The sequence below is a fragment of the Odontesthes bonariensis genome, chromosome 4, assembly GCF_027942865.1.
Source record: "Odontesthes bonariensis isolate fOdoBon6 chromosome 4, fOdoBon6.hap1, whole genome shotgun sequence".
Lineage (NCBI taxonomy): Eukaryota > Metazoa > Chordata > Actinopteri > Atheriniformes > Atherinopsidae > Odontesthes > Odontesthes bonariensis.
The window spans coordinates 9,044,930-9,059,382 of NC_134509.1; the positions used below are offsets into that span (position 1 = coordinate 9,044,930).

General features: G+C 40.6%; 1 protein-coding gene across 1 annotated transcript in view; it reads right to left on the reverse strand.

Annotated features, from left to right (window-relative positions):
• Positions 1-9,659, reverse strand: part of LOC142378114 (uncharacterized) — a 35,417-nt gene extending 25,758 nt beyond the window's left edge. The window contains exons 1-3 of the mRNA XM_075462343.1: positions 9,578-9,659; positions 3,654-4,283; positions 1,792-2,011 (exon numbers count right to left, since the gene is read on the reverse strand). Coding sequence (XP_075318458.1) covers positions 1,792-2,011; positions 3,654-4,163 — 730 coding nt within the window. The 5' untranslated portion in view covers positions 4,164-4,283; positions 9,578-9,659. The remainder of the gene's footprint in view (positions 1-1,791; positions 2,012-3,653; positions 4,284-9,577) is intronic.
• Positions 9,660-14,453: the final 4,794 nt, after the last annotated feature.

The window sequence follows — 14,453 nt, forward strand, 5'->3', positions numbered from 1 at the left end:
GTTGAATTTTCAGAGGAGAAATCAAAGCGGTCTGTCACAAGCTAAAACTACTAGCAGCATGAACTGGACAGGAAAAGAACAAAGAGTCCCAATCATACCCAAGACAAACATTAGTCAACTAATAGGTCACTAATGTGACAGCCCAATCTGTGTATAGCACCGTGGGAAATAATCAGATCATCCAAAAATCTGCGATTTCTATGACAGTATGCATACTTTATGAGTGCTGAAAGGACAAGCTGTTTAGTAAAGGTTATAGCCACTCAGCCCTCCTGGTATTCATTTCTGTAATGGTTTAGTTATATCTTTGCCTTTCAAGTGACAGCGGCACCCAGACGCCTCTAAAACACGAAAGAGGGCCTCATGTAGAAATGAAAAACCAGGTCATCTTAAAAAAAGCTGCTTTGCACTTCAGTTTTTTGTAAAAAAATTTAAAAAATATATATATATATATTTTTATTTGCTAGGGACTCATTTTAGCAGTTTATTGCCACATAATGCAAATAAACTACAGTCCGTGCTCACAGACAGGAAGAAGCAGGTAGTAAGATGGTACAGATATCAAGCTTTGGATGCACAGACAAATCTTCATTAGGATAAATTCATAGTCGGCTATTTCTTTTAAGAGAATTTGGCAAACACATTTCGCCATTTTTCTGGGGTGAATATACTCGGGGTTTGCTTTGAATTAGTCAGTAGTAAAGAACTGGGGCACAGTTCACGACTACTGAGGCTCGTCCCTTAATTTCCTTGCCTTTATTTCCCTTCTTTTGACATAGCCCTCCCCCATTCCACTCACTTTAAGACTCCCTCCACGCCACACCCATGACCCCCAATGTGCAGACATGAGGTCAAGCTCCAAAGATCACAGAGAGAAGCCAGACGAGAGACAGAGACCTAAAATCCTCCTTTCCTCCCAAAACCAGGCCAAAACCTCAAGCCTTCCCACCAGCTCCAGACCCCCTCCTTTAGCCCAGTTGTGTGTAGAGGAGGCAGTGAGCACTCTTGCAGAAACATCAGCCCAGGGAAATTCAAATGAGGAAGAAATGGTGAGGGAGACACTGAGAGAGGGAGAGCGGGAGCACAATAGTGAGAAAATAGGATAAAAGAATAAGATGGGAGAGCGTTAGGTAGGAGGGAGGAGGAGGAGGGAGCTGGAGAGGTTGCTGAGGCTGCAGGTTAAAATAATGTGTAGATCTGAGGAGATTTGCAGGGAACATTTTTATTCAGTTTCTGATTACTCTCATCTCTCCCGGCCTCCCCTTCCTCTCCTCCTGCGTTGTTTCTCCGTTTGTTTGTTTTTGGCATTAGTGTTATGACTGTTGCAATCCACGTGTATGTACACAGGCATGCTGATTAGAACTGGAATATTTTAGAAGCACAAATATTCACGCCTGCACAAGGCCGCACACACATATTAATACATAATGCACACAGGCATACTTTAAGAGGCACCAGAGAGGGGTGTGAATGGGCAGACGGGACCAGGCACGCTAAGAGCTTACAAGTTCGTAAACATGCCGACACAGATGGTGCACATATAAACATGCATTCATACAGACTGCTCACAGTGCAGGCCACTGCTGTGCCCGCTCCTCATCGGTGTGAGGCAGGCAGATTAAATGTTCTCAATGAGTTAGGCCACACAAAATTACTCACTGCTTCAGTTCTCCTGGTCACACATATTCAAATACACATAAACCCATCAAAGCTGTCTGAACGTTGCTCGAAAAGCCCAGAACGGACAGCAGACACGCAAGTGAATGAGGCCACACACAAACTAAGGCTCACCTGTGTTGCTGTCAGACCCTCCTTTCAGGTTGAGTGAGATGGACTGGTCTTCATCGTGCCTCCCTCCACCCAGGATCATCCAGCTCTCCAGACCATCCGAATCAGACGAGTCGGTGGAATCGGACTCAAAGCTGGACTCCGATTCCTCTGTATCCGATTCCGAACTGCTGGAGACCAAAGTTACTGGCACATCCAGACTCCTTTTTCTTTTTCTGGTTTCCTGGAATGCCAAACAATTACATATTCTGTCAATGAAAAGTTTCACTTGCTCCCCCACTAAACTGATCAAACAAACACCTAACTACAAATGAGAAGTGACAAGCTCGAGATTGTTTGGCTAAACTTTGGCCAATTTTGCTTCATTCCCAGTGCCTGCCAGTATTAAAGGCATTAAAGGCTCAGGTGTCCAATTCAGTAAACTGTAAGTGGACACCAAACAGTCTAAAACAGTCAGAAATCAGTACCATAATCTAAGAGTAAAGGAGTATTCCTAGGGATGAACGACTTAAAAAAATATTTATTTCAAGATCTGAGATGTTTCTTTCAAGAATTAAGGATATGTCAAAGGTACCAACACTTAGAGAGCCTTTTCTAATGAGCCTCCGATTCAAGTGATCAGAAACTCAAAATATACCCAAATATTTAAAAAAAAAACAATATCCAAACAACAATTTTCCTGAAGCTAATATGAGGCTATAGTAGTCAGGGTTACAATAACTTCATTAAAAGCTTCCTCTTGGACAGGAGGAGAAACTACTATGGGCCGCTTTCACGTTTCAAAGTGTACCGCTGTTTTAAAAAGTCTGTTTCAAAGCCTCTGGCATTTTCTGTCACACTGTTCATGTTCCTTCTGCTCTGTTTGGTGAGAGCGGTCCGTCAGTCTATGTATGATGCCTGAAGAAGATGAACACGCCAAACTTTTCTTTCCCTGTTGAAAAGGACGCCACGGCTCTTCAGAGGAAAGTTATCCGACACGCAAGACGCGCTCGTAAAGACCGGCTGCCAAAAGAGGCGACACTTTAAATACAGTTTCACATCTTCGACAGCACCACCCATCACTCTTTTCTAAATTCAAGTTACGTTTTCTTGAAATAAATGCAGACAAGACCAGAAAGGTCCTTATTTTCCTATCACATTAGCTCTTTTCTACACTTGTGTTTAAGTCTTCTACCGTCGCGTACATCTGCTCATAATTTTCAAAACAGCCTGCTGACTCTATGGTTTTTTTGCTGACTGTGTGTTGTACAGAGAGACAGTATGAGTGTGTGTGTGTGTGTGTGTGTGTGTGTGTGTGCAAAATAAACAAAAGCTGACTCAATCGTGGGCTCTCTCGCTCTCTCTTATGTGTATCTGTGCATCAGCAGTGAGCTAACACAATGAAAACCACAGTATTATGTGATTGTCTTCCTAGTAGTAGAAGCAGTAGTTGTAGGAGTAGTATCGTCTATGTTTGTACGTAAAATTAAATACTGTTAATGTGGTAATAATATATAACATTATATATCTGTTAAATGTCAATATAATAATAATAATGTTTGCTAGTGTTCTAAAAATTCTACACTGCATGTTGCTTAATAACTAAGCGGATTATTTTTTAAAAACAGATTTTTTTTTTTTTTTTTTTTTTTAAATGACACACTTTAGAGCTGTAATTGCAATACACTGAATCTTAGTGGCTGGAAGTAAGTATTTTCATTCCTCATCTGCTGTAAAGACATTTATGACCACTGTCAGATAATGTGGTGAAACTAAAAGAATCCAACGGCTTGGATTTTATGTGATGGGAACTGCTTTAGTAATAACTGCTGACCAGCAGTGATTAAAATATATTTTTGTTTACCATAAATAACTCTTTCACCTACCTGTTGTACTGGGGTTGAAGTCTGCAGCCGACTCAAGCTTTGGCCCTTTGAAGCACAGACCCCCTTTTCATCATCAGTAGTGTCATCCTCAGAGATGGAGATGACTTCTGGGCTGGAGTCAATAACAATCACCTCAAAATGTGATGATGATAACTTCTGACTTTTAGGGTCACTTTTCGTCTTCTTCTGTTTCTCCGTCTTCTTCTTCCGGCATTGCTGGAGATTGTTACTTGAAGGTGATGGAGGCTTGCTGTTATTTTCCAGTTCACTGTGCCCATCTGTGGTCTTCTCGAGCGCCTCGTGTTGCTGGCCGTCCTGGCGCTTTCTTTCGTCCTCGTTCTCCTCTCTATCTTCCAGCTCCTCCATCTCCCCAGGATTGGAGGAGTAGTGGAGCTGACTGTAGAGGTGGAACTCCAGCTCACTGTCGACCTCTGACCCTTCACAGTCCCCTTCATCCTCTCGATAGAGATCATCCTCCAACTCCTCCTGGACCTGGTAAACACTGTACATCACCCCAGGGCACACGCGCGCGCGCACACACACACACACACACACACGCCTGACCAACACCAACACCCGCACAAACACTCACACTTGGGGGGTGTCAGTAATGCCGGGGGTTGAAGCTGGCTGCAAGGATAAAAACACAGAAAGCAGAGCTTTTATCAATTACAGCAGATTTCTAGTATGACCAAAGTACTCCAAAGGAATAGAAAAAAACATTAACTTCTTAAAAAAATTAAGTCTGCTGGCCTTTAATCTTTCCATTTAAATCTGAATGACTATCTCAGTGCTAATTTGTATAAAGATGTAACAGCAATCGGATTACATTGGGGCCTGGTAACACTTGTACATCACTTTCAACGCAACACACAGTTCACAAGAAAAACTGTGGAAACATTTGTCCACTTGTACAACACGTGTAAGTACTTGTTTTTTTTATTTTAACATGTTATAATTATGCAAACTACTGATGATACAGTTAAGTAACACAAAACATAGACATGTTATGATTTGAAGAGGTAGACGTGGCTTTGCAATGATTTGGAGCCCAGAAAGTGGGCTGTAAACAAAAATTTTAAACCAACACGCTTTACATCGGGAACAATGCAGCTATCACACATTCTGGTGTCTGATATGCATGCACTCACATTAACAGAAATTAATGCATAGCTAGCGACGGGCCTTAATTGCCAATTGATCTGTCTTTCTGAAGACTGTCTCTCAAAAGCGTCTCAGCCAAATGAACAGGAAAACGTCTAATCGAGGGGGTCCACACATAAACACACAGTGGACAGCAGCAGTGAAGACCATGAACCCAGGAGAAATAACAACTAGATTTGCCAGATTTGTAATCAGAGTGCAATAAAACTTCAATAAGGGGCAACAGGAGTTCTTTATCACACCATCTGTTCTACAAGCTTGAACAAGTCAAAATGTGGTATTCACAACTGACTCCATTCACCTCTGCCGGGTTTAAAATAACCACAACATGCTTGTTAGGTAAATGTGAATCGTTATATTTCATTCAAAAAAGAGCTAAACATGTTGCAACTAATGGCTACAATCATTTGGTCTGTAAAAGGTCAGATAACAATATTCTGTCCCATTAGTTATTAAACACCCAAAGTAGCACCTCTACATGGCTTATTTAGTCTGATGAAACACAGCTTCATGTCAAAAGAGGCGAACTATCCCTTTAAGTGCGAGCTTTTTCCAAATGAAGTTACCAGTATTAAATGATTGCCCAGTTGTGTTCTTTCTAAAAACCGTGATCTCCCTGAATGATTCCACAGTTTAAAACATGGACACTTGTGTGTCTCTAATGTGTGGTGCATTCAAAGGCAGGACAGCACACAGATCACACCAGATCTTCACGCCAGATGCTCAGCTTTTTATTCGGGTTTGGAAAACCAAAACCAGAACCAACGAGTAAACCTTAAAGTATTAAAAAACAGAAAGCATGAATGTGGTAGTTTTAGTAACAGACTGCTTCTCTGCTGGAGCCATTTTGAAATCAAAATCAACCACATTAAGATTTCCTGCCCAACATTACAGCGTCTTTACAACATCTGCACTTTTTCCCAAGTTTTCTTATTCAAAATCTGTGCACGTCAAACTTGTATACTCTACTCTCGATAGATTGACCACTGTTTATCCCCATCTAGCCAGATAGAATAAAACCAACATAATAAATCAAATTGAAAGGCGTACATTATTACCAGGGAATGATTGACAGGTCACCAACTCAGCCATCCACTGCACAGAAGAATTGAAATGGACACGGGCCAATGTCAATTACAAGAGACTAGTCTCTTCTTCTTCTTCTGAAAACCATAAGGCCTTGTTAACAAAGCTGAGAAAGCACGGTTCAGCTGCAGTAAGACTTCAATCTGCAGTCTTTTTCATCAGAACTGCTGAAAGGAAACGGCTTGGATCAAAGTTCATCACCTTTCAGGTGCTTGTTTCAACCAACACTTAACAAGACCAAATCCACACACAGCTCTGAATAACAATGTCGGAAACTGTAAAATCTTCTACTTAATACACTGTGTGAAACACTGTGTTGTTAATTTGTCCAATTCCTGCGGCTCTTTTTTTCCCCTAACACACACACATACACAGTAGACGCAGAAGGAGCACTGGCCCATTGCTCTGTCCAGTCCTGCGTGTCTGTGCCATGATGGCTGGAGATGATAGGCTCCCAGGCTGCACACACTGCATAAACGCCACGCTACACGGCCACGAGCCGGCCACCAGGGATTAGAGGGACAGAAAGTAGAGTCTTACCGACTGGTGAGGGGTGACCGTTATGTGTTCAAAGTTTAGCAGCGTACAGGGACTGGGAGGTGACAAATGGCAGACTGTGTTTTACACTGGTGGAGTTTAATGTACTGTACTTAAAGCACCAGAACAGTCATGGTCAAACATGGTCTAAATCCCACTTCATTTGACTTAATTCGCCTAATTAAAGCTCTGCTCAGGACTGTTATGACTCTACTTGATCAACACTACGAGACTCTGCTGTTAGCTGCGCTGCATCTTTTAAGGTGGGACAACTACTCCCTCTCTTTAAGCAAAGAGGGTTTTCTTATGGAGAACACTCTGACATGTCAGCACCGGTGCTGGTATAAATGCACTGGTGGCTGAATTCCCTTTAGCTGTAAAACTACTATATAATGTCACAAAGCGACATCTAGCTTTTATCTTCAGTGAATAACTGTACAATTTACATGTATTTCTGTGTCAAATGATTCTGTATTAATCAGATTCACAAGCACTAAATTTAATCTGCAGTGATGGAAACGTGGCACCTGGATGAAAACTTATGTTGGCCCCTTTTCAGATGCTGTCATGGAGGCAAAGAGGGCTTTCCACTTCCATTTGAGACATACTCAACTCCTTATAATCTGATTCGCAAATGATGTCCTCTGTTCAAGAAGCACTAGAACATCTTTCAGTGGCTATTGAGCTCGAAGCGATTTAAATAGAAATTTTAAAGAAGCAACCACCATACAGTCCCTGGCCTCCTTGCACCTATTTCTCCTATTTTTTCCCCTCCTATCCTGCAGAAGGGTTAAGTCATTGACCAGCAAAGCAACGAAACAACCACTGTTTTTGACAGGTTCACCCAAGTTAAAAGTCAGCATAACCACTTAATGGACTGTAGCCCCAGTCCTGTAAAAAAAAAAAAAAAAAGAAGAAGAAGAAAAAGAAGAAAGCACACGCTCTATCAAGACATAATAAATGGAATAAATATAAATATATATATATATATATATATATATATATATATATATATATATCACACACACAATCACTGCCAGGACTTACCAGAAAATAAGCTAAAATGCAGAAGCAGTGTGTGAAAAAAAACACAATGAATCAATAACTTGTAAAAACCACCTTAGGCAGTAATAGCCTGAAATAATAGTTTCAGACATTTGACCCCAGAATATTTTGGTATACAGCTGAGTTCATGGTCGACTCAATGACTGCAAGGTGGGTACCTTGGCCACAAAACCAGCCCAAATCATCAGCCCTCCACCATCGTTTGGTAGTTGGTATGAGGTGTTTGTGTTTTGATATGTCATGTTTGGTTTTCACCAAATGTGCTGCTGTGCATTATGACCAAGCATCTCCACTTTGGTCTCATCTGTCCAAAGAACAATGTTCCAGAAGTTTGTTCAGATGCAACTTTGCAATCTCAGCTGTGTTGCCATGTTCCTTACAGAGATAAGATGCTTTCTCCTGGCAACTCAACTTGTTCAGGCTTTTCAAATTGTACTGTCATGAACTTTAACATTCGACATCCTAACTGTCTGAGATGTCGCTTTTGGGTTTTTTGCAGCTTCTCTAAACACTGTACACTCTGACCTTAAGGTGAACTTGCTGGGTCACCCCCTCCTAGATTGCCAATTTAAGAATAATCGCTAATGTCTTTCTTCCTTAACATTGTATCAAAATACATTTAATTGCTAGAGACTTCTTATCCAACTTTATTCACTGTGTGTGATTTGCCTCTTTCTTGACAAATGCACTATGCTAAAGGAAAAATAGACTTAAAAATTACTACCAGAGTCCTCTTTGCGCTTGTACAGCACAAGTGCCAAATATTTTATCATTGTTTCCCAGACATTTTCTATGTGTAAAACACCATTCATCCAATATCTACTATGTTTTTTCCATTGAATGGACAGTTGAAGCATTGTACAAACAGATCACACAGATGACTAAGAAAAAAAAGCCACAAAAAAAAGGCTCCATGAGGGCCTAAAGTCCCCCAATGTCAACTAAAATATATGTGTGAATACCTGTTATTGCCGATACTGACATATCAGGACACTGCTAATAAACGAGTCCTTTCAGAATTACATGAATATAGGAGGTGTGTGCTAGAGCGCTGTTCTTCAGGATGAGACAGAACTTAATGGGACATAGGAGCTAATATCTGTAAGTTGGAGGAGTAACGTTACTGCACCACAGGGCAATACAAACGATCTACTGGGAAAATAACTCGCTAATATAGAGAGTCAAACCTCACAAATTCATGTCAAAGCTCTGCACCAGCATCAACCTAAGCAGAGGTCCAGTCACCCACAATAACGTGCAAGAGAATGAAACACCTGCTTATGGAGTTTTTCCCACTTTACACAGCTAGAAACAAAACACTTTTAATCTAATTAAATAATCCAGCGCTACAATTACAACTCAGAACACATCTTACAATTCTATCAATTAAATTCTGTCAATTACATGACCAAAATAATTGAAAACGTTATTGTAACGCACTCTGCGAACAAATTTTGTTGCCAGTAGTTAGAATTTGGATGCATTTTTGTTCCTTTGGCAGGTATTTGGCCAAGTCTGATGTATGTGCTGTTACAGTTTGCTTATCATGACAGAATAAAAATCAAATACGTCCCTGTCACTGATTTAAATATAATTATGTCAGGAGTAATACACTTTTTTTCAACAGAATGCTCTGTTGGAATAAGTTGTTATACACACAGTCGTCTGGCTGCACTACAATGAAATAACAAAAAAAAGGGCAGAAATCCTGGTGGTAGCCCTCTGCTAGTTACCAGGCTGCTAACAACCTAGCTGACTGATGCACTCACGCGCCTGCTTGTTGTTAAAATACAACTGTAATTTAAATATAACCAGTCTCTAAATACACTGGAACTGGAAATCTGTCGCCAACCAATGACTATTTCAAGTAATTCCACAGCCCGGCTGAGCCTGGTTAGCATGTGTCCCTCCTGCCTGTGCACGTGTTTATAAGCAGCCGGTCGGATGTAAACAATGGAACACTTCAAGTCCAAAAACACATGAAAGAAAACAAATACATGGAGCTGTGGCATTCCCACTGAAAGCTACAACTGTGTATGTTTCATATTTTGTGTCATTAAGCGCAAACTCACCTTTACCAATAAAATTGAGGGTTCACAGCTGCTTAGCTGCATCCAGCCAGGAGTCGACATACAAACGACTTCCGGGTTTGTCTGACGAAAATAAGTTGGCCAACCGTAACGTTTCACTTCGTGCAGTCAAGACAGCATACGGGTGTTAGAAGCAGCCACAAAGCTCCAGCAAGAAATATGTCATTTTAGACTGGGTTTTAGAAACTATAAAGAGTTCAAGACCTCTTAAACACAGAACATTTTACCAGTCTTTATGCGCATTTCCCCAGTTTCTATTACAATGATTTTGTTTAGTCTAATTTAGTCTAATAAACTTATTTTACAGGCTTGTGTCAGTCTGTAATGTCTTTGTGAGTGGAAAAAAATGTTTAGAATCAGACTCAAATGCTTAATGAATTAATTTCACATTGTGTTGAAATGATACAAATCAGTTTTAAAGGTAAGAAATATATGCATACTCATTTGTTTGGAGAGTGGAATCTGGAGGTCATGATCCCTCGTGGCATCATTGTGCAATGTGAACGTGTTTGTATAAGGTAAAGGATAGAGGAATGCTCTTTCTGGTAAACAAATGTATTAACATCTCAGTAACCTTCTCTGTTTATTTGCTTTTGAGACAAGGTCTGGTCACTTTTTCTGTCTGGGCTTACCTCGTTCAAATTGGAAAACGTTTATTTGTGTCTGACGTAACATGTAGGTCAAGCTTGAGATTATCTTGACAATAATAGATTTTGGCTTTTTGGACCTACAGACAGTTGCAGAGAGGCTGATATCTGGTTCAAGTCCAGCTGGAGAACTTTGTTCCACGCCTCCTCTCAGCACTCTGCTCCCTCCTTTGCAGTCAGCTCTCCACTGTCATGATCAAATAAAAAATTTATTAAAAAAAGCACAGCACTTGCCAGACTCGGAACAACAGAATCATCTGAGCTCCACTGTTATGCATAAATATTGTAAACCTTTGGTGGATATTCTTTGTGCTCAGAGAATACCCTGAAATCACATTATATGGAAACTGATTATAAAATGTCCTTATCAAATATGACGGTGAATAAGTCAACTGGGCTGCTTCACTTCCAAGACATCATATTCCTTTCGGCAGACAAAAGATTCAGCAGGCTCTCGTTCTGTTCCTCACTACACACACCATTCCCCCTTTGATAAATGCTTCCCCAGCAAGGCACAAATATTAGCTATAAAATGTCAGAAAACATACATGTGTGAGTAACTCATGCAGACATTTCAGGCCTGTGCTATTATTATGTGTTGATTGGAATGTAAATCTATATGTAAATGTAGTTCAACAGCCTGGCTATCGCCATCAGTCATATTTAGAACACGTAGACTACAGCAAAATTATGCAACCCTGGTTCTCGTGCAGACTGTCGAACATTTACATCCACCTTTTCCTCCACTCTCTATCATGAGAATTATAGTGAACTCCTTATATTGACTATAGCCGTCCCAGTCATGATAATAGTGAGCAACTGGCATTATGATAGGGAATCAGAGGGTGAATGCCATCTGATTCCAGAGGTTTCTCCATGCGTGTCCTTGTAGGAAAGGCCATCACAGAGTTGGATTGTTTCCTTCCAAAGGTTAGACTGTACCACATGTCACAACACTATCAGCTCTTTGAGCCTATGTATACATTTGACACAGACATACACACACACACACACACTTGTATTCATACTTAATATTCTGCATCTGTTTTGTTTTTGGGGCCCTCTGCCTCCCTTGCTCCCCATATCTCTTCAAATTGATGCGGGTTCGGGATGCCTGACTGCCTCAGTGAAATTGTGATGTGCCTGCCTGATTTGGGGGCCAATGCATTTGTTGGTATTTACTATTATTACTTTTAAGAAAAAAGATGGAGGAGACTGGCTGAATGGAAGCATCTGCTTCAGCGGTTCATCTCCACACCAGTGGTGTCCAGACCAGTGGTGTGTTGAGGATGGATGAAGTGTCCTAGACAGGGATTTCAAGTCCCCCAATATCCAATCACACATTCCAGAGGGGATGGTTCTGCCTGATGAATGATCTCTATTGAGGAGAAGGAGTTAAAAGAAGCATGTCATTGCTCTCATTTGATGGTGTTTGTATGTACGATCTTGGCTCCTTCCTCCATTTGGCACCAGGCGCTGCAGCGACACCCTCTCTAAAATGTTTTATCAAAGCAGGATTTCCTGTCAAACACTCTGGTGTATTGGCAATATTCTCCAACTGCTGGTCATTTGTGTGCAGAAGTGCTTTTCTGTGGGTTTTAAAAAGCAAAAGCCTCATTCATTCTTTGTGTTCTCTCTGGTTGGCTTGAGTCTGTGTTATGACACACCCAGGATTTAAGAGAAAACGAAACAAAATTCAGCCTAACGCTTTGCTTTCACAAATTTGACACGCTTAGTTCTTTAGAACATAGCGAGAGATTATGCAATATTTTAAAAAACAGTAAGGCAATTTGTCATGACTCATAAGGAGATCTATCAGTAGCTATTTTACATCAGATTATTTGTATGAGTAACTGGTTTAAGATTGTTAAATATAAACTTTACTGTCTTTTGTGCTAGTGCTGACTAGTATGACCATTTGAAAGATCACCAAAAGCTTCATGGACTTTTCAATTCCCATTTTTCTAATAGCATGTGTTGTAGAGTTAACAATAGTCAAGATTTATATGAAAACAAACAAACAAAAAAAAGAAAGTAACAGTTGTTGAGGCCAACAAACCGCTCGTAAAGTGCCCATGAATATGCTTAGATGCACAGCTGCTCACATAATTTCTTACAGCTGGTCTACTTTAGTCTTCACTATACTTACTGTATTCATATAAATACAACCACCCTGTCTTTCATCCGAGGCAGGAGGAATCCTTTCTTAAAAAAAAAAAAGAAGAAAAAGCCCACTTGCCCTGGATCAGCGCTTCTGAACAAAAATGGCTGCCATGTATCACCCAAATGGGGGCCTCTGTGCTGACACTAGTGCTCCTATTTCACTGCAGCACACATGCTCTGTGGGATCACTCCAATGAAGGTTTGAGCTGTTTTTCACACATTAATATACTTCAGGTGTTAAGTTGTCATTAATTCTCGCCGATACGACAGCATCAAATAGCTTTGCGGGAGAAGAAACTGATGGTGTATTAGAGAGATTCGGTAGATTCTGGAGTTAATATGCCGAGCAGAGCATGTATTAATCAGGGGCAGAGCTCACAATCAGAAGGAGATGAGTGATAATGCACAAACGGGGAGAAATGAGAAATTTGTCAAGGGGGAGTTTTCTTTTTGCACCGTGTTAAAAAAATAAAATCTTTATCTTTTTACATTTAATGTGCCCCCTCTCTTGTTCCCTTCTCCAGACATGGATGTTACACTGCTGTGCCTTTACAAACGGCGGATAAAATGTTCAGTGAAATTATTTAGAATTTCTACATGAATTGATGAATTCAGAACTGCTCATGGATAAAATAACCAGATATCAAGTGTGGATTCCCGAATCATCAATTAAATTAAAGTAAGCAATTAAACTTTATCACACTGATGCAGAATGAAAATCCTATAGAATCCCATTATTGTCATCAAACAGTTTTGCGCATTGATTTGCAACATGGCCCTCCATGGCTTGACACACCCACAGATATCTGAGGTACAGAGGGTATCAGCGGCACGGAAAAAAACCCAAAAAACCAATGGGCATAAAATGTAAAATATACTCGATTAAGGTATCTATTGTTTTACTGCCCAAAGTGCCTTCAGATTAAACACCCTATGAAGGTCTCATTGATTATCTTTGCTTAAAATGCTGTTAACTTCCTTCCGCAATATGGGATGTCTGCGTGTGATGAGGGGATACAATTAAAGAGGCAACAAGCCAGAAAAGTTGAGAACCAGCGTAGGTGTTTCTACGCAGGACGCCCTATCTTTTTTGGTGAGTAGAAGAGTTAAGACTGGTGCCAAAAACATCAATCAGAGAGCCTCTGACATTCACACCTTTTCAATTCTGATGCATTTCCAAATCCAACGCACAGCACACAAGAAACGCTTTCTTTTTTTGTAAAGCTCTGTGATCAACAGTCAAAAGAACAAGAGTTACAACACCATTTCAGACCAGACCAAGCTGACTTGTGTCTATGGGGATTAAATTTGTGAACAGACGCTCAACACACACGGACGCACGCACGAAGTCCCACATACACACTTCGTCACGACAACTCTTTTTCAGCTGAGAGTAGAAAACCACACTGACAGGAACCTTGTCTGCTCTATGTCCAATTGTCACGCTGAAATGTTTACCTTTACATACAAATGGGCTGGTGTCATGTTGTGTCACATAGTGTTTCATGGACAAATAATGTGTCCCATTTGTCTATCTACCCTGCAGCCATAAAGCTCCCCTCGCAGCCTCTATAGGTGCAACAACACCCCAGCACAATGGCTGCAAAAAAGGAAACCTTGTGTTGCCGCTGTGAAGTGCCACTCCGAATGAAATCCCAGGGATATGGAGGTAAGCCCGACCAGCTCTGTGGCTCTGACTGTTGGGAGGAAAGCAAAGGCAGTCGCATAAGCACAGGAGGCAAGTTTTTACCACTGTGTTAATAAGGTTTTCTGTGTCTCAGTGCAAAGAAATGTGACACGTTTAATTGGTCAAAAGTAGCATTGTGACAAACACGATGCATTTTTTTTTTTTTAAACTATCACATGTTTGATGTTAGACACATTAAAGTATGAGTTAGAGCTTCTGGGTGAATACGTGAGTGAGTGAGGAAAAAGAAAAGTGTCTATTATTAAGAATCTCCAGTACAGAGTGTGAGACAGGAGGGATAGAGTCACTGTCACAAGACAGAAATATCAACAAAATATCATTTATGAAAAGCAGAATGATG